This window comes from Meleagris gallopavo, chromosome 10 (genome assembly GCF_000146605.3).
Source record: "Meleagris gallopavo isolate NT-WF06-2002-E0010 breed Aviagen turkey brand Nicholas breeding stock chromosome 10, Turkey_5.1, whole genome shotgun sequence".
In the NCBI taxonomy this organism is placed as follows: domain Eukaryota; kingdom Metazoa; phylum Chordata; class Aves; order Galliformes; family Phasianidae; genus Meleagris; species Meleagris gallopavo.
In genome coordinates, this window is record NC_015020.2 from 8648031 (window position 1) to 8668944 (window position 20914).

The window sequence follows — 20914 nt, forward strand, 5'->3', positions numbered from 1 at the left end:
TGAAAAATCAATGTTTTGACGTTTTCCACATACCGATCTTTAAAAGTCAACACTGAACTTTGGAGAAGAACACAACGCAAAAAGCGGGTTAAGGGGTTGTTACACAGAGATCAGCAATACTCCTGCAGCTAACAGGCCTGCAATCAGCTGAGATCTCACACTGTCGTGAAGCACTCACAGCTCAGCAGCCAGCAGCCATGGCCAGGAAAAACAAACTAAAAATGAAAACCCCTTCCCACCCGCAATGAAGCTACATGTCTCCTCCAGGATCAGTGTGCACAACTACTGAAGATCCTCCAGCCATTTCCAAGCCACTTACAGATAATCACCAACTGTGTTTATTTTTTTCCCCTACGAATAACAAAGAAAATGTTAAGAAAGGCTCTTCATGGAAGTCACCCAGCCAGCAGCTGTGCACATCTGGCTCCATGTGAGCAGCAGCACTGGTACACCAGCACTGGCCAGTCCAGGGAACAGAAAGAACTCTAATACACATTTGTCCCACATGGGGTTAAAGCCCAGCACCTCCTCTGTAAATTGGGTTTTTCCAGAAGGCAGCACCAGAATTGTCTGCTTTGAGCAGTTTGCATTATAACTAGCTGCCCTAGAAGTACAAGAACATGCGTCAGGAGAAACTTCTCCAGCCCGGGCAGCCTGCCAAGCAAACAGCTGGCCCTCACTGAGCAGCAATTCAGGGCTGGCCAGCTTGGCACAAAGCAAAGCACAGTGCCCAAAGCCCCTCAGAACTGAGAGCAAAGACAGAGCCAATCTGTGCACATGGAGAAGCACTGACTACAGGAAGATGGACATCGACCTGTTGGGGCTGTTTCTGCATCTTAAGTAATGGAGGCCTTTATTTTAATTTCCAAAGAGTATGTCAGTAAAAAAAAAAATGACAGGAGGAAGGGGAAAACATACATTATGCATAAATATGCACCAGATATCTACTAGTCGAAACTCCAGCACAAAAAAAAAAATAATGATATTAGTATTATTATTGATGTGAAAGAATAAGGAATGATTCCTTCATAAATCAATAACAGCATATATTAAGGTTGTGTCTCAAACAAAACCATCAATTCACCCAATAAATCTGATGCTAATATTTCAGAACTATCTTATATATCTGCATAGAAATAACAGCCATCAATGCAGAGAATGCACAAGGAGCTGAAATGCATTACCCTGCATAGGGCATCACACCATCCACTTCTCATAAAGTACAGAAGAGGCTTAGATTGCTTTTAATTATTCCAGGAAAAATAATTACAGGAAAGCAGCCTGCACCTCATTTTCCAAATTCATACAAAACACTGGAATGTCACCTGCTCTCAAATGCATGGACCTTTTAACTTCTGCTGCTTTTGTAAAGGCAAAAATGTCAGTCATGTCAGCAGAGAACATCATTTCAGTCCATCAGATATCAAAAGCCCAGGTCACAGTAAATCATATCATAGGCTTGTTGTCGAAAAAGCCACAGAACTAACCATAGCAAGACAAAGTGCATAGTACAATGGGTTGTTTTACTTCCGCTTGCCAGGTACAGAAACAGCAAAGGTATGCCCAGCAACAGCTACAGCCTGAAGTACTTCCTTTAAAATAGTTATTAAACTGTTCTGCATATTTGACAAACACTGTAGTTAGATGTTGGTGAACCCAAAGGATTTCTAAAGAATTTAAAAAGAATTAAATATATCTTCTCCAAAGACGTGTCAAGTCACTGAACGAAATAACTTTCAGAGGCATTTACCCCTAGTATAATTAAAAAGAAGAAAGATGCCTGTGACATTGCAAAACAAAGGGCTGAGCCTTACTAAGGGTCAGAGGAAGCTGTGCCCAGGCACAAGTGACACCCACCACCCACCACCACCACTCCACAGCTCAGGATGCTGGGAAGGCAGCTGCTGGCCAGGAATGCCAGGCCTCGCTGGCCTCTTCCTTCAGTGCAGGAGCCCAAAGCCCTCCAGGTCATAAGCAAATGTTTGAAGATGTGACACATGAAGAGGGTCAACAACAAAGCTGAGTTTAATCCCTTTGTGTGAAACAGGAATTGGAATTTAACTCATATATAAAACACGTCCCTGGCCAGCGAAGTATAAAACTTCCATCAGCAAGGCATTATGCCCTCCATGCTTTTTGGCATGCTGGGAGAGAAAGGAGGGAGGGAAGCCATGCTTCCCACAGGCTGGGCGTAGTGAAGCACAAGGAATGGCTGTGCAGCAGGCAGGGAGCATTAAGGCACCAATCACTGCTGGTATCTCTGCCAGACCATCTAAAGCGCAGCGGAACCAATTGGTCCCAACCAGCAGAGCTGGGAACACACGGGGCTTAACTATTAGTTAACACGACTCCCATCATTTCTAATTGGATTGCAACTACAGTCCCAGCACTGATAATACCAACGTGAGATCAGAGGACAAAGCCTGCACGCTTCCTTTGCGTGGAGATGGGAAGCAGCTCCCCTGCTGCCCACCAGGCCCTGTGGTCATGACCCGACCTGCAGGCATTGCACCTCGAGCATGAAGGGCTAGAAGCACTGTGCTGTTCCATCAATTGCAGGACAGTCCGTAGGCAGAGAAAATGGTCACAAGGCCAAATGCTGGAGAGCAGAGCAGTAGTGCTTTTATGGCTTGCTGGTGGACTAGATTTTCACATGGAGATGTCTCGACCAGGCACCCGAGAACAGATGCTAGCAACAAACTGCAGCAAGGCACAGCTAAGCTGGCGCACATCTCCACAATCACCTGTGTCCCATTAGAACTCATGTAACCATTCCTGACACTCATTTGCTTGACCCATTTTTGATAAACAAAGAATAGAGTACTTGAAGTACTTTTCCCCTTGTTCATCCCATTCTTCCCCAGTCTCTTATTCTATGGTCAGAGGTTAAACTGCTGACCTCTCACCTCCAAGGCAAGTTTCCCCCCTTTCTATAAAAGGTTTTTCACAGTGTGCAGCACCCGGATTAGCCCCTATCCCCCAGAACAAAAGCTGTGCCTTTGTATGGCCGGTTTGGGCACCGAGTCCGTACATCAGAGGAAGCTGCTCCTGCTTCCCATTCACAATAACTATATTGTGAGGCCTCCAACGCCCCGGCTCACAGCGTCTAGACTTTCACCCAACCAGCCGGCAAAAAGAAAATCCTGTAAAGCACTCAACTGAAAATTAACTATGGTATCCTGCAGGGAACCTGATGAAGACGTTATTTGAACATACGGTAAAACTTTCCATTGTTTAACAGAAAGATAAGAGAAAAACTTTGAGCCTTAAGCTTTAAACAGTTGTAGGGATCAATTCACTCATGGGTCAGTAACTGCATTTTATTAGCAAGCAGCCATTGCTTATGCATGTCTTTAAAATAATACATAGATTATTAAATTATATCCAGCACCTAGCATATGGATATCTACAGAGCCTAGCTTAATATTCACTAGTAGCACTCTAATGCAAAGCTTAAGACATAGGAAAACAAGTGTGTTTTCTAGACTGGACCAAAAGCATTGCATCGGTATTGCCCACAGTCTCAGTTCTCTTCAGCAACTACTTGCACTTTGCTGTATAGAACAGCGCTCAGCACTACTTGCCATCATTTAAAAAAAAAAAAAAAGGAACTCTGAGCAAGAAAGAAAATCTGTGGAGTACAAATAAACCATGGCATTTTCTGGGAATTAACTGCGGTGTTTTTTCATATTTCGTTTCTTTATAACACTTCCATTTCTATTGCATAAATAACAGACACAAGAAAGTCTACTGAAATGGACTAAAATAAATAGAAACACACTCTTAAAAAAAAAAAACACACAAGCAGGACAGGAAAACAACCAAACAACTATTTCTGAATAGCATTTCAGTGTTTGAATGTACATATGATTCTTTGAATACTGAAAAGAATTTATTACTGCAGATAAATTGGGGTTTTTTTGCATCTTTGTGGATCTCTTTTAGTCTCTCTTGAATGTGTATTCCAGGAAGAATTTACTGCACTTTGATAGGAGAACAGGCAACAGGATACACATCCACACGACTAGTTTTAGTAACCTACTTGGGAAAGAGCTGGAGTGCCCCAAAGTAAGAAGCATATGGACTCCTGTCTGGTGCAGGTTGTTTGACGGGGGAGTATGAAGATGTTTGCTTGTCTTACATACATTTGCTTTTTAATGTGTTTTTGATGTAACAAGAAACTGGGAAATCATAACAAAAAGTCACTTCTGCCCCTTACCACCTGCCCCGTAAGGCCCAGCCACAGTATCAGTGTGTGGAAAGCAGCAGGACTGGAGAGACCTGGGAATAAAACCACAGCACTGCCATGGGAAGGGAACTGCAAGAGCCTCCACTACTTCTGGAGGCAGAAGAGTTGGGATGAAGACAGAAAAGGGGAGATAACGTTCTCCATTTCCATGGAGCACCACATACCACACAAAGAATAGCTGCTATCAGACCTACAGGCTGCAAGGTAGGACAACTGCCAACACCTCTAGCAATAAATACACACAGCCTTTGGTGTGCTTCGCAGTCCAGAGCCTCAGCCCAGTCCCATCCCCACACAACTTCCCAAGGCCACACCACACAACAGCCAGCAGCAGTGCCCCTATGCCAACACAGGGGCACAAACATCCTTGTGCTCATACTGAACTGCTTCCACCTGCAGTGATCATACATAAACTCATCACATTATCACTCACCTCCAGAGCTGATAAACACAAATAGCAACAAAAGGGAATTTGCTGTGATTAAAATTGCAAAGGCAAATGATTGCCTTCCACACAACATATGGGAAATGTCTTCTGCCCTGCATCTGCACAGAGAGGAACTTCTCAGGGCACAACAGCACTGAGTGTTCAACTCAACACATCAACACTGATTTTTAAATAGGTTGGCCAAGTCAGTTTCTAGAAGGGACATTAGAGGGTAAAAATGAAAACACTGAAATCCTCTCTGCAGCTAGATCTAACGATCAGAAGTTACTCACCATACCTCACCTCACATTTAGCACCGTAGCCTGACTCCAAACAGGCAAAACATGTGCTGGAAACATGCACTATAGCCAATGAGATGAACGACTGAAGCTTTAGAAACAGACACAGAACTAAAAAGCTGTGGTTTGTGGTTGGTGGCACCAGTTTCACAGCTCTGTGCATTGATCATCTTGCTATGAGAAAGGGGGGTACCACTCAACAGCAGCTCCCATTTCTCCTTTGGGTAACCGTGATGGAACACTCACTTTCAAGCACAGGGCAAGACATCGTACAGCATCACACTGCTGCCATAGGAACTGGGAGCACAAAGGTGCTCAGGTACCACAAACATGGCAGGGAAGAACAGGGCAGGAGTGGGCTGGTACCCTCAACTGTGGACATGGCACCTTGTTGCAGGCGGGTAATCCTGCTTTCAAAAAAGGCTCACAGGTTGGAGCAGCCATGTCCAGCCTGGTGTAGCTGTCATTTCTGGAGGGCAGAGATAACCATGCCCTGGGAGAAGTTTTCCAGACATTTCTGTCAAACTGAGGCCATGTTCCACATCATTCAACTGCAACTGCTTTGCTTCAGCTGCTTTTATTGACTGGCACTGTAACAATAGCAAGAAAGTAGACATAGACATTCATAGAGAGACTGCGTACACACTAAGGAAAAAAAGGCCCACAGAACTCATATGCAATGAAAAACACAACTTTTACTTGTTCAAGTGGAGCAACACCTTTCAATATCTAAACAGGGGCTTGAAGAAAGAAGGGGACAGACTCTTGAGAAAGATCTGTTGTGATAGGAAGAGGGGAAATGATTACTAAGTAAAACAAGGGAGACTGAGTTTGGATATAAGGAAAATTCACCATTAAGATTCATCTTTAAGCAAAGCCAAAACAAAAGCCGAGTTTAAGAATAGATTTGTTTTCCTTGAAATTACACAGCATCTTTAACAAAAAGCCCCAGTCACAACTTCCTCCCACGCACTCTTGCACCCAAAATTAAAACCAAAAATGTGAAGACAGCAAAATGAGGAACCAGCTGCACTAAGATACGGGGGCACTCCACCAAGCTGCTGAGCAAAACGCTGAAACCTCATTTCTGATGTGGTAAGGAATATTTCTTCAACAAAAAGTTACAAGTCAAAAAGACTCTTACTGAAGAGCCACCCTGTACATACGATTTGGTTGGCCTACTTTATCTCCTTCTTTGTCTATATGTTGTTAAGCATCAGCTTTGCTCATCTTCAGAGATAGAATTACTTCAGTTGCTTTTTCACACTTCATGTTCAAGCATATGATCTATTTAGATGCAATTAATTATATACGTACCATGCTAGAAACATCACAGGTGTTTAGGGGTATTTAATTGTCTTACCTCTAAAATCCTTGTCAAGATTGACAGATGCTCAAAGTATTACTTAACTACCATCTCTTTTGGGGCTCTTTAATCATTTTTATTTCAACTAGTCAGTTATACTTTCTAAAACTGCTTACAAAAGCAGAAGTTAGAATTCTAAATTTACAAAGACACAATACTGCAAGCTCTGGTACAACACGAGTCATTCCAAGCAGTGCAAGACCCCATAGCTAAACGTAAGAAGAAAAAGGTTACTGAACACAGTAAGCCCTGAACACCTAGAGTTTTCCTGTCACACACTTGCATCTCAGTTTCCAGCAAGGAGAACCAGCCCAAGCCACTACTCCAGACCACTTTCAGGAACTGTTGCCCGCAGTGTAACTCCGTTGCCCCAGCACAGCGTGTGGGCAGCAACCACACCAGCAGCTGCTTTCTGCTTACTCAGAGAGCAGAGCACAGGAACATGTGCTGCCAGCCCCAGAGAGCTACTATCAAGAAATACACTGCTATTAGCCACTCAGTGCAAACTCAAAGCACCTATTTCCTGGAAAATGCTATCCAAAGATGCGGCGCTGCTTTTTACCCTTTTCTTCTGAAATTTCCCCCTGGATGCATGTTACTAGGGAAGCTCGCTGGGTTTTGACTCTCAACAATGGGATGGTGGCTTTCTTCACATTATCATTTGAGTTGGAAGGGATCCTTAAAGGCCTTTTAGTCCAACCCCTCTGCACTGCACAGGGACACCTACAACTCCATCAGGTGCTCAGAGCCCATCCACCCTGACCTTGGGTGTCTGCAAAGACAGGACATTCACCACATCCCTGGGCAACGTGTCCCAGTGCCTCACCACCCCTACTGTAAAGAAGGGTTCTTCTACCTAATCTTTGCTCCTCTCCCAGGGTCACTGACACTTGCACCACCACCACTCCGTAACACACATTTTATTTTTCTGCAATTTTTTTTTTTCACCCCCACTTTGGCTGAGGATCAACATCAGCAAATTTCAAGACACCTAAGATTATGCCTGTGTTTTCTTCCTTTTCCATGGGTGTTGCTAAGCCAAACAAAGACGTCAATCTTCCACATGCAAGGAGGAAGCACAGACAATAATAGGACACTCAAAAGAAATAAAAAAAAAGAAAAGAATCAGAGCCAGCTCTGTAAGCATATTCTAGAGCTGGAAGATTTTGTATCCTATTAACATTTACTCAGCCACCTAACCCTACAAGTTTGGAAGCTATTTCATCTATTGCTTATAAAATACTTCTCCATTTACTTAATATCCTCCCAAAAGCAACAGTGGCTAATGCCCTGGATTGCATGGTGTTCTGTACCACCGTGCCTCGGGGATACATCATCAGCTTCCTGGGCACAGGAATCATTTGCTATTGCCCACAGCAAGGACTGCAGTTTATGATACGTAACGTAGATGTTACCCAAACACCTGCGTGTTAAATCAACACCTGTAACTTCTAACAGGGCTATACATGCAAACACATCATTGTTTCACTGCCCATGTATTGCATTTGAATATAATAATTATGACATCTGAGAATTTCAGATTCTGTTGGTGAACAAACCACTTTCCATCGGTGTTATATAGTAAACGTTCCCTTTAGGAGAGCCTAATGAAATTGAAAATATCTATTTCAAATCTATCTCCTGGCTATCGGTGTTGAGAAGAAATCTGAGAACAGTCTGCCTCTCAGCCTGAGCACACACACATTTGCAATGCTTACATTATCCCACCATGTCTAGTTGATACACTGTAGAGTTAAAAAAACTTCCAGAAATCTTGGCGAATAAAAGTGAGCATTATGGGGTAATTAAACTTTAGAACTATTGATTTATATTTCAAACGTGCTTTCTTCGCCTTCTATGATGTATTATGTTGTTGTAATGGATCACTAGCATTCTGCCACAGGATTATTAGTTGAGGATAACACAGAGCAAATGCTATAATTTCTATTTGATTTTCATACGTGACACGACTTCTAATATCCCCGTGAAATAGATTAATCAAATTCATACCGCTGGGACTTCAAAAAAATATATATATATTGGGGTTCTGGAACATCCATCAAGAAAGGTACTTCCTCACTTCCCCTAACACTTAGCTGCTTCCTCATCTATCTCGGGCCAGGCTGTCTGTATCTGCTCCATGACTCACGTTGTGTTCTGACCCACCAGCATAGAGTGCCTGCAGTAACTGCTGTGCTAAGGAACCTATGCTCCTCCTCATCTCCAAAGGAACATTTACCAAACATAGGTCTAAATATATATATATTTATATTTATATAACTTAATTAAAAAAAAAAAGAAAATATCCCAAACATACTGGTCTTACTGCATGCAGAGCATTTCAAAACATCACTCCATTTGCAGACACTGTTTGTGCTCTTCTGGCACATTTTGTCCTAGCAGGACTTTATGTCTCGCTGAACAACGAATGCTTGAAGGCGTGCTGACAACTAAAGCACACTGCTTGTGCTCAGCTGGGTAACTCCTGGGGCTGATGGGCCCGGGAGCAGAAGTAACATCCATCAGCACCACGTTGCCCTGTTATATTAACATACAAGAAGAATGTACAGGATACACTTGAGTTGGCTTTTAAGGCATAACATGAGCCACTCCGATCTGACTCCTACACTGCCCCACTAAGCTCCCGCCGGAAACCAGAACACCCATGCTAAGACCATGCAGCTCCTGTACACAGACACATTTACTCAGCACAGACCCCACATCCAGATAGCCAGACAGCCACAAGAACTCTCCAGGCCACACTTTTCTGAAGTGACCGCAGACACGGACAAACTGTGATCCTGAACACTGACTCCCTGCAGCTGAACAACAGGAGATATTAAACATGAGACAGTACATGAAGTGCATCCACTGTTAAACCGGAAAGCCAACAGGGCTGCTGGGTAACACTACTGAAGAGAGCACTCATCACAAAACATCTCCATCAGGCTGCAGGATAGCACACAGAGCATTTTGCAGCACACAGGAAAGCAGTGCCAGCCCAAGCTGGGCACAGCAGCCTGCGGGCAGCTCTGTGTGAGCACAGCTGTCACCAGAGGGGAGCTGCAGAGAGCAGTGTCCCATAGCTGGCATCAGCTCACCTCCTGCAGCCCGTTGCAGGGGCTCTGAAACTCCCAGTAGCTTACCTTTATTATTGTATTATCTGGTTGAGCCCTTCATTCTCTCCAATAATAGGAAAGCATTTCTGTTTTGTTCATCGTTGAATAAATAATGCAAGTTTCCTCCAAGGACTGCAAGGCCTGACAAATATCATAAGACAAAGCTTTTTTTTTTTGCTGGATCTGCCAGCAACTAGCAATGTCACACAGAATTGTTTATTGCAGAGGAAGATAGTCACCATCACTGGTTGCCAGAGAACTCAAGGCACGCTGAATTCTTTTTTGTTTTTTTTTTTGTTTGTTTTATTTGACAATAGAAAATGCTTTCAGCCAGCAATGTATGTTTTTCAACCAAGCACTTAGAGGCAGTTAACCCAAGTTCCTTTTTGATGTTTGTGGTTTTTTGTTTGTTTTTTTAATTTGCATTGTGTTTCCATAGCACTGATTTCTATCACAATAACCCAAATGCAAGCAAATACATTATAAATAACTTCCTATAAAATACAGCACATTGTATCATGATGTGAAATTCTTTTCCAGTAGCTTCTTTACTAGCTACACATTTTACTTGAGCTGACTTGTCTCCCCATCTGACACATCAGCATCATTAAGGTAGCCCTTGCAAGGCATTGCAGGGCTCTGACCCCACACAGAAACAGATGTGAGCATGTACCTCCAAAGCATAAGGCAGGCCCATCGCCAGACTAAAATGGATTTACTCACCAGCAACTGAATACTCAGCAACTTAACAATTTAATTTTATCTCTCCTGGCACACAAGCACCCTCTCATCACAGCTACCTGGGACATAACAGCTAAAGTAGCAAATAACTCACCAGCTCTGAGGAACAGAAGTCCCTTTTGCCAGGCAGTGTCCGCAGCAGGAAGAAGCTACCTAGAAGATGAACTCTTCCCTGGACAAAGTTTTTTTTTTTTTTCCCCAGAATGTCCCATATTATATGATGATATCATTAACTGTTTTCAGATCTACAAGTTACTGCATGATATTAATCTAGTATTGTTACACAGGATCTTGTACATGCAACATGAAAATACAATTTATGTCCAAATGCACCATGCCTTATAATCAGCACAAATGACAGGAGTCTAACTTCCTGTTCTGTTTTCCCCCAAGGAGACAAGCCTTACTGCATGAACAGAAAACTGGAAGGCTCCAGCTATGCTGTTGAATCCATCTCCTCAAATAATAGACTGAAGTTCAGCAAAGCACAGAGACAGCTCCAGCACTCTGAAGCACAGGTCCAAAAGCCATCACAGAAACATGCTATGGGAAGCTGGCAGGAGACAGCAGCAGCAACTCAAGCATTTTATTTTGTTTGTAGATCTGGTAACACGCTTATTTTTAATGAACAATCTCAACCACTTCTAGTGAATGCTAGGAGATGAAATAACAGCCACTGGATAGCCCAGCACCTCCTGCTTCCCCAACACATGTGAGCAGCTTCCTGCTCGTGCAGTACCAGCTGCTGGGTGCATGTTGCACACAGATTCCATTGGCACAATAAGTCCTCAATGTGACCAGCATCTGAAGACAGGTAAATAAGAATTTCTCGCTCCCTATTAGAATGCAAGCAAAATAAATCACTCTGTCACTCTTTCCCATTCTAGCTTAAGGGAAAACACAACAGCGAATGGTTACATCTACAGCAAAATACTTTAGCTGTGATGATTATCCCTCCATAATGATTAAAACTTGAAATTAACCTTGCAAGTTAGTGAAACACACCTGAAGTAAACACAGAAACCTATCTGATCTTTTCAGACACAATTTTGCATTTTGAGCCAGATTATAATCTGCATCTGAATACCCACCCAAACTTGAAAAGAAATTAGACACATGTTCAAACTGCAACAAATGTCATTCAAGGGCGTTCATCAAGTCCCCTTTCTAATTAAGAGTTTCATACTTGGACAGTACCATTCATATGAGGATTGCAAACTCTGCAGATGACGACAGCGTGACTGAGGCGCTGCTTCGGCTTCCCTAACCCAGGAAGTCCAACACCACGCCCCAAATCTTGTTCAGACCCTTCCCCCCCCTTACCGCTTCTGCTTTTGCTCTTACTTCCATACGAAGTTCATCATCAAGTTTTTATCTCTCTTTCTAAACTAGAACCATAAGACATAGGAAGCCCTCACCTACACAATTTATTTAGTTCCAAATGTAAAACCACAGCTCAAAAATACACAGAAAACATCAAAAGCAGATAGAAGTTACTGCTTAGAGCATTTTAATATTTCCTGCCACTTAGACTCTCCCATTTCTAGTACGTGCCAGTAAATATCATGCTTTTATCTGGATCCTGGAGTTACCACAAGGCCAACTACTAATAAAAAAAAATAGAGTTTATTTATGCACTGATTGCAAAAAAAAAAAAAAGTGCTATGCACAGATTACCTTACTACACAGAGTTATTTTAAAGAATAAAACTAGCACTCCCCTGGGACAACTTATTTTGGCTTCAGGGAATTTCCTTTGTTTGGGGGTCGCTTGTTTTCAAGCTTTCTATTAGCAGTCCATGTAGCAGTTTTCTACGTTGTCCTGATCACATTTTGCTGTATTTACAGACAGAATATCTTTTCCAAGCTATAAGATGAGCATGGATGTACTGCATCCCCCACTAGAGTTACAAGTGGGAAAGAAAAAAGAACTAAAAAGAACGTAGCTGTGAATCAGAACACAAACCCCTCACTTCAGCTTTGTCAAGTCACTGCTAGAAAGAGGTGGCGTATGGCCTTGCAAGAAGCATTACAAACCTTGAAAGCTTAACCAGTTCACAAAGTTTTTTAGAGAGATGAGGGATTTGAAATCCCCCATAGACAGAAGACAAGCCATTTAACTCTGTACAAGGACAGTTATCAGTAGAGCCTATCTGCTCAAACAAACGACAAACTCTGGTGCAAGTGGGACTGCACGCGCGTGGGAGGGCAGAAGCACGCTGACATGAGCCCAGAAAAATTTGTGAACTCTTAACACTTGTGAATGCAGGCAATTTGAAAGCCTGCAAACTGTCCCCCAGGCAGCCGTCTCAAGCAGTTAAGTACCAAAATGAAACGAAAATCAAAATTGAAAAACGCAGAGGAGTTTCAGCTTTTATACTGATGGACTACATCACATAATATGATTTGTCATTTGGGGCTCATGTTTACTTTCAATACTATGTCAAATCTACTGCATTTTATACTAAGTTCTTACAGCACATAAGTATTTGTGCCACCACAGCTGGGGGCTGCCAACTCCCCTCACGCTGCCTGCAGCCCCAGCCCACCCACCCCGAGGGCCCTACTCCTCAGCAAGGCACACAGGCAGGAGGAGCACATCCTTGACCTGCTGCCGCGCTCACCATTCCTCCACCCACATGTCCACATCTGCACCCACCTCCACATTATGCACACATCCAAGAATCTCTTTAAGTTGGCAAAAAAGAAAATCTATAGGAAATAAAGCACAGAAAAGCATTGAGTTTCCTCCACGTTTTTGCTACTGTGAGGAGAAGCACAGAGTAACTAACCCTCCTTTTCTCAGCACCTGAGGAATGAGAGAAAAGGAGAAAAGACATGAAAACACCCATTTTTATCATAGATGCAATGCCAAAGTTGACTTAATTGCTTTTGCTCACAATTCTACAACACCCACTCTTCGCTAGTGACGGTCCAAGCATACACAAAAACATTGTTCATACTCTGAAGAACCTTCACAGTAAAAGGAAGAAATTTGAGTCTAACAAATAAACTTATTTAGACACAAGCTGAGGGCTTTAAATTATACACGAGATTGCCAGTTATTAAACTTCTACAGACACATTCCGTGCACGTACATGAGGGAGCTTGAGCCACACTCAGGCTCACACCCTCTGGTGTATTAGAGAGACCTAACTTTGGGTACACCAAAGCAGCGAAGAGGGTTGGCAATGCAGAAAGATTATATTAAAAGTTCTGGTCGCTCTTAAAAAAAAAAGAAATACTGCAGACTTCTTGATGCATTAAACTAATAGAATTATCTTTCTAATCAGGTTCAAGTGATGCTCTTAAAAAAAAAAAAAAGAAATACTGAAGAGGAAAAGAGTTATCTGATCAGAATGTTACACCCACAGGCTTATAGTGTTTGTGGTTAATAAACACCTCTCTACAGTGAGGAAAACAGCTACTGAAAAAAAAAATTACAAGAGTGCTTGCTCTACCACAGTCCTGCAATCAGTTTTGGAAGGCACTTAATGAAAACCCTACCGAAGTAAGACAAGTTACCTATGAACAGCATTGCCAACCGCATTCAACTTGTTCTCCAGAGTCGGGACCTTCCTGTCATATTAGTGCCTTGTAGATAACAACCAAACTCCACACGAAGAAATCTGCATCTCTGTTGTACTTACTGGATTTCATTCAGATAGTTCTTAACTCTACCAGTATAGAATTAAACCCATTTCCATGGCTTTTCCTTGAAAATTCAGCAGTAAGAATAACTTCTAAAGAAAGAAGAACGTAAAATTCTTGCATCACTAACACTTATTGTCATTCTGGTACAGGCAAAGAGTTATTCATGCAATTCACCACTATCAAGGCACCTTCTCCAGAAATCATGCATCTAGCCCTAGAAATATAGGAGGCACCACAGCATTTAAAGAGGAAGTACAAGTAAAGCAATCAAATTTCAAACCTTGTTCAAACAAGGTTTAACAGAAAACAAACCACTATTTCTAAAGGGTTTTCAAGTAATACTTGAACAGCTTCAATCAGGTCTAAAGAGTCCTGGATTCAGACTGAGACTGTCAGTGCTTTAATTCCCTGAATCTTAACAGCACATTCCCAACAGAGCCTTTTAAAGCCTAGAATTCTCTTTGTTGCTTTGTGTACGTGCTATAATTTAAGAAAATGGTGCAGCAAACTCTGCTCTTAACCACACAAACCAAAACCAGTTTGAGTCACTCCTTCTTGGGAAGCTGTGAACAAATATGCAGAAGATTTTCTGTTCAGAGCTGCTGTTGCTTAGAGCCACCTTTCTACTTCTAGGTGCTACTTGCATTGTCTCTGTGTTGGGCTTCTACAAGCCAGCTTCAACTAAATCAACAGAGAGTAAAATTAGATAATACAATTAGTTTTATTAAACTATATATATATATATACTTAACCAAAGTAAAAGCTCAGTTGCACACATGCATATACATTCATATGCTTATATATGCATAAATATACAACATTCAAAACCTAACACTGGAATTATTACTCTGGCCAAAGAGCAAAGACTGTAAATTCTTTCCCTGGCCTAGAGAGAGCAACGCTAATCTTAAAACACTCTAGCTTCTATATCTGCTTTCAAGCAGTGCTTCGGCTCTGTCAGAGACAGTTTAACACAGAAGGCCAACTGCTGATGTTACAACACAGAAATATTTTCCCCCATTATTTTGCTTGTTGTTCCCCCAAAGAAAAGCATAGAAAAGCATTAATGAAAACTTGCAGATGCCTGGGAGACCGTGTCCAACCTTCTGCTGCACGGCACTACCCCTACTGCAGGCCAGAGCCACAGCTGAAGCAGTGGGCTGTTAGAGCAGCTCACCTCCCTGCCACACAGCAAAGCACAGCCAGCAGAGCTCAGCTCGTTCCTCACTTCTTCCTGAGCTGCCATACACGCTCCCCAAAGAAGCCAGGCTGCTCAGTAACTATGTTTCAACACGCCATGAATTGAGGATTACAATTTTGGCCAGGCTGCAGAGGACTAGCAGCTTTGACACGTGCTACAATGTGACTTTCTCAAAGTCTTATTTCCCCCCTTTGGAATACAGGCTTCACCATTAAGCTGAAATGCAACCTTTCAAGATACTTAGAAGCAGAGTAATATCAAAAGTGAAAACAGAGTAAGCACCACCTCCTGAGCTGGTAAGGGAACCATGTTCTGCTTCGTGCTAGCAGAAAGCATTAAGATCTCCTAATAAACTTATCTTTTTACTGTAACACAAGCAAAGAACAAAGGTTATAACAGCAAAACCCACACTACTAGTTTAGTGGAGCCCTCAGTCACAGGCACACACATTTAAGAAACCCTCTCTTATCCACAGCTCCACAAATGAGAAAAGCTTAGAAGTAGTAAAAAAGCAAGTCTAGCAATGTTATTGTGTTCCTCCACAGCTTAATAGGCAGAGCAAGAGAGAGCAGCCCCAAAGCATCTTCTGCTCAGTCAACAACACGGTACTGAGAAATATATACTCAACTAAGTACCTCCTACGTGGCAGACACAGACACCGACACCAAAATACCAACAATAGGTCCAGCTGTAACTAATGCCACAATAGCACTATTAAGCCTATAGCCAACGAGGAGCTACCTGCCATATGTGAAGTGATACATTTATATTAACCTACGTGCAAGCTCTAAACAGTCTACACCAAGTAGGAAGTGCTGTAAATCATTAGTGGAGTGATTTAAGATCACATTTCATAGTAAAAATAAACACTGCTACACTTCATGTATGCATGATCCTTTAGAGCAGGAAGAGCCCTGGGACATTGTCAGATCTGGAAAAATTAGCATTCTTTGAGAGCTCTGCTTTAATTAAGAAGTTACCTAAGATTACTCTTCCAAAGAGCACACTAATTTTAACCGGAAAATTTTTCCTCGTGTCAATTAACACTGGCACACTGCATGCTAATAAAAACATCATCTTATTAACAGCTTCACAGTCAGGAGAGCTACCACCATTTTTATTTGTTAGAATAGTTACAGGCTGGCAAAGGGAAATTAAAATTCAGGAGAACGCATATTACAGCAAAGCTTGAACAGAAAAGGCTCAAAGATACATAGGTCATGTTAAGGTCGTCCCCTCCGCTAAGTCGGCTTCTCCTGCTGCTCGCTCATGTGGAGAGATCATCATTTTATGGCTGTGATATTTCCACGGCAACACTGATGACAGTGATGTCGCAAATTCAGCCCTGACATAGCTCCAGGATCGAGTACAAGAGCAGATGGGATGCGAGGGAGAAAGCCCCTATTTAAACACAAATCTCTTTCATAAGAAATAAAGGCTCGAGCAAAGAAACAGGTGACTGGATCACGTCTTCAAGTATGATATATTCAAAAGATTATCCTAGCATGAAAATCTATTTAAAGGCAAGACCTACAATGCAGGGTAACTGTCAAATTTGTAAGGCCGTCTAATAAACCAGCGCTGAAAGCTCCCTGTTTAGCATGAGCAAGCCTCGTGCTTTGCTTCCGAAGGGGCAGTGCAGACAAAACATTTGTATCCCTTATGCTACCCCCTTCAACAGTTATAACATTAGGATATACTGCTCTCATACATTACTGTGCTTGCACTACCTCGTGTAAATATAATGTCAGGCCTTCTCTGGGAAGTTCATTAACTGAATTAGATATGAAGTGAAAGAAATTAAGAAGAATCCCACGTGGCTCACCAAGTACCGGAGAATGGTAACCTGAACATTCCACCAGAACAATCTGGTTGGCAAAAAGAAACCACACATAAGTTCTCATCAGAGGACTCTTACAAGAACCCATACAACCTCCAGGCTGCTGAAACTCCTACAAACCCCTCTCTGGTCACACAACACAGACTCAAATGTTGCTGGCATCCCTTCTCGTGGTCCCCCTGTCACAGGTGACCAGTGGGGCTGAGAGAATGGTGATCAGAGGTGGAGTAGAAGACGAAGCATCCACAGCACAACCACAACCCAGCACAATCACATCAGCTCACAGCCATGGCTGCATGCAGGCCCAAGCTGTTCTATGAAGGGCAGCCCACAACCAACACACCGTGCCTGCCTGGGCAGGCAGGAGAAACAATCCAATCCAGAGCTCACAAGTAACAGAAGTCAGTTCCACACAGCAGTTGAGGCAGAGGGTTATTGGTTCTCAGGAGAGAAAGGACAAAAGACAAGTCAAAAAAACCTTCAGGATGAGGCTGAGCTTGAGTGAGACTCCACGAAAGGATGTCAGCTAAAGGCGCTCTGCAAGAAGCAATGTTACTACGGGTGCTAGATGGGGACTGTGAGAGCAACCTATGAACTCAGCAAGGTAAAAATTACAAAAGGAAGCAAGCAGAAGATGACATGCACCATGATACAAAACACAAAGGAATGACCCAAGCTAAGGAGGCCAGCTTAACTCCCCCAAAACAAGAACGTGGTAACAGCAAATCAGTAAGGCGGGCAATAAGCAGAAGGATGTCACTGGTCATAAAAATGTGGAAATAACAGAGGGTTGCAGCAGGACAGATGTTATTCCACAACTGAATGAGAACAGCGTTATGAGGAAGAGAAAATGAAAGAAAGTGAAAGAAAGAGCAGAGAAACTTGAGACATCAATAATAGATAGTACACAATCCAGCAGGTAAAGAAACGCCTGTTGGGACTGCCAGGAAAAGAACTAAATAGACCCAACTGTTTTGCTTCAACAGAAACATTCTTCATAGACATATTAGGCAGGTATCCTTTACACCACTAAAGAAAATGCTGGCTTGAAGGAAGAAGAAAAAAAAAAAGGAGTAGCTTGGGGTTATGCAAGTGTAGTGTGCATGGGCTTCTGTTGGCTTCTAACTCAGTGCAGTAAATTCAGGAAAAAGCATCCATTAGCACAGCAGGATAAGAAATACACGGAATTTGAAAGTGTAATTGATTGTACTTACAACCATGATTAAGACACAACTGTCACAAGCCAACAGGACTACAGCATGACCCCAAAAAGACTTCTCTCCCTGTGTTTCTAAAAGGCCAACAACCTTGGATGATAACATGAACGAAGCTCCCCCAAAGCAAGTTACAGAGGTCACTCCCATTTCAGCACAAACAAGCTCTTTACAGGAGATGCAAAACGCCTCCCTCAGATAAATCCCACAGAACAAGAGCTCTTCACTGCACACCTGCAGAGATGCAAAACCAGTGGCTAACATGAGCACATGTCAGAGCTCACTGTTGCTTGCATGACGTATCGTGCCAAAGCATCTAACAGATACAAGCTACAAAAAGGTCTATTCCTGTTATCCCAGAGAGAACTTACTTCCTAGCGCAGCACTGACTAAATAAACAGTCCACTGACAGGCAGGGGTCAATTTTTCTGATAAAATAAAGTCACACATAAAATCTACATTTCCTTAATAACTGTACCATCTCCACCTTTGAGGCCAAGTTTTGCAAATTAATCCCTCAGGACAAAAATACTTTACTAGCAGACAACCAAAAGTGATCGCGCAACAATAAAAAAATAACAACAATAAATTAACACATTAGTAGATTAAAAAAATAATAAAGCAACCACAGTCTTTTTCTAACACAATCCAAATGCAAAAGCGTTTCATAGCATTAAATATAGCTGGGAAAAAAAACACAAAACAAATCAGCCTTTTCCATCTCTCATTTCTATGATATTGGCAAACACAGTACATTATTACCTTCATTTTCAGATGCTTGGCATTTCACCTTCAGTACCAAATCAAAGGTACGTTCTGGATTTTCCCTAGAAAAAGCAAACAATTACTCATATAGGTGTTTCAGGCAACATAAATAATCTGCTACAGCAGAGCAATCAGAAAGATGAACAAGGTGGAAAGGTGATACAAGAGGCACAATGCCAAAGGACTAATACAATAAGAAGCTGTTACAAGGAAAGGAAAAAGGACCGCTCACCCATCTTTAAAGATTGAGCATCACAAAGGAAAACTCCACAAGGGAAGGACCTCCAACCAGAGATCCGTCCCCACTGGCAGTCAGCCCTTAAATGAGGTCTAAGAGAGGTACAGCCAGGCTCCACCCCCTCCATCACATAGGTGAATTACCTTCACCTGTGCTCCCAGGGCTGACTGGGTCCTTTCCCCAGGTGCTCAGTCAGTGGTTCAGGTAAATAACTCAACAGTTACCATACATACAGCGTTACCTCTTTTCTATTCTATTTGTCCAGAAAACATTAAAATAAATTAAAAATCAATAAAATTAGAAACCGCATTGGTTCCTCCTTAGAAATAACAAGCCATGCTGCCATGTACAGCCTTAAAAAAAAAAAAAAAAGCATAAGGAAGATAAATACACTGGTTAGCTTGTCTAATGATAATGCCACTGCCTTATACATCAAGATGGTTTTTCGGAGTTTCCATCATACCACACGTAATCCCCCAGCCGGCCCTGCAGCAGCCACCCATCCGCACACCAACGCCTTACAGCAGCACACACCTGACAGTAACAACTGCAGTGCTGATTGCAAGGAACGCCCTGCCTAATCCCAAACCAAGCAGTTATTGGAATAGCTCAAACTGCCATTACCATCCCATTGAGCTCTCTCTCTACCGAGTGCACTGCTATTTATATTAAAAACAAGTGGTATAACCGCACCCATATCAATTAGCTATTTAACCACATTAAAGGCTCACACTTGAGTTCCCTCCATGAGCAATGCCCCGCTGAAGTCAGCTAGGGTTGTAGGTGGGTGAAAAATACAGGATTTGGGCCCAGGTTTCTAGAACTCAAACTGAAGGGTGCAGTGAATTAATACCCTGTTGTTTCTTTAAAGGGAGTTCTGACTGAAATCCAGGAGTAGGGTAGAGAGAAAACCTCAGCTGTCACAAATTAATGGATTCAGGCCACACTTTTACTGACCTCAGTACCATCATCAACTAGGACACACAGTCAGAGTCTAACTGAGGTTAGAGAAACATAACCTGCCCATAAATGACTTTCGTCATTTTTTAAAGCATTTAGTTGGGAAAATCCTGCGGGCAGGAGAACAGATCCTGCACTGAGTTACAGAAACCCAAGCCCAGAATCTCAGCGCTGTACTCCAGTACTACAGCCAGCTCTTGTCCCTGCAGGTTTGCGGTGGAACTGATGAGGCCTGACTGTCTGGAAAAGCAGCCACAAGACTCTTGCTTAAGGAGAAGTGATGTTTCCCCACGACGTTACCCAAGCTGAGGTCATTTACCCCTGCCCTGTTTCCAGGTTTCCCTCCCACCACAGTGTGCCAGGTGCAGGAGGCAGGCAGCAGCATCAAGCAAAGCGCAGCCCGAGGGATGCAGCAGCATCTCACTCGCACCAGCTCAGCCTCTCCAGAAAGCTGCTGCTAAGTTTACTCTTCACATCCCACTGTGTTCAGAAGTGTCAAAAACGTGTTAGAGTAATCTGAGAATTGTCAGACTGCCGTTTCCTTTCCCGCTACTACTCTGTGCCCACTCATTCATCATCCCCCCGCATCCAGATTGTTGTCAGCTCATAAATGCGCGTGTAACATCTCTCAGCTCCCGCTCTGTGAAGGGACGGCTCCAGCGCAGGGAGCGGAGAGGCAGCACGGCGGCCCGTGCCCGTTTCTCGCCCGCCCCACACACCTGCGGCAGCGCAGCGCCGGCACAAAGGCCGGAGCCGCAGAGCGCATCGATCTCGGGCAGCGCGCGGGGCCTTTGTGTGCCCATACAGCGGCACGCCGCCCCGCCACCATTTCACGGCCGCTC

General features: G+C 43.0%; 1 protein-coding gene across 1 annotated transcript in view; it reads right to left on the bottom strand.

Annotated features, from left to right (window-relative positions):
• DENND1B (DENN domain containing 1B) overlaps positions 1-19120 on the bottom strand; it is a gene marked incomplete at its 5' end in the record, with an annotated part of 92133 nt that extends 73013 nt beyond the window's left edge. Inside the window, 2 exons of the mRNA XM_019618367.2 lie at positions 18872-18936; positions 19107-19120. Coding sequence (XP_019473912.1) covers positions 18872-18936; positions 19107-19120 — 79 coding nt within the window. The remainder of the gene's footprint in view (positions 1-18871; positions 18937-19106) is intronic.
• Positions 19121-20914: the final 1794 nt, after the last annotated feature.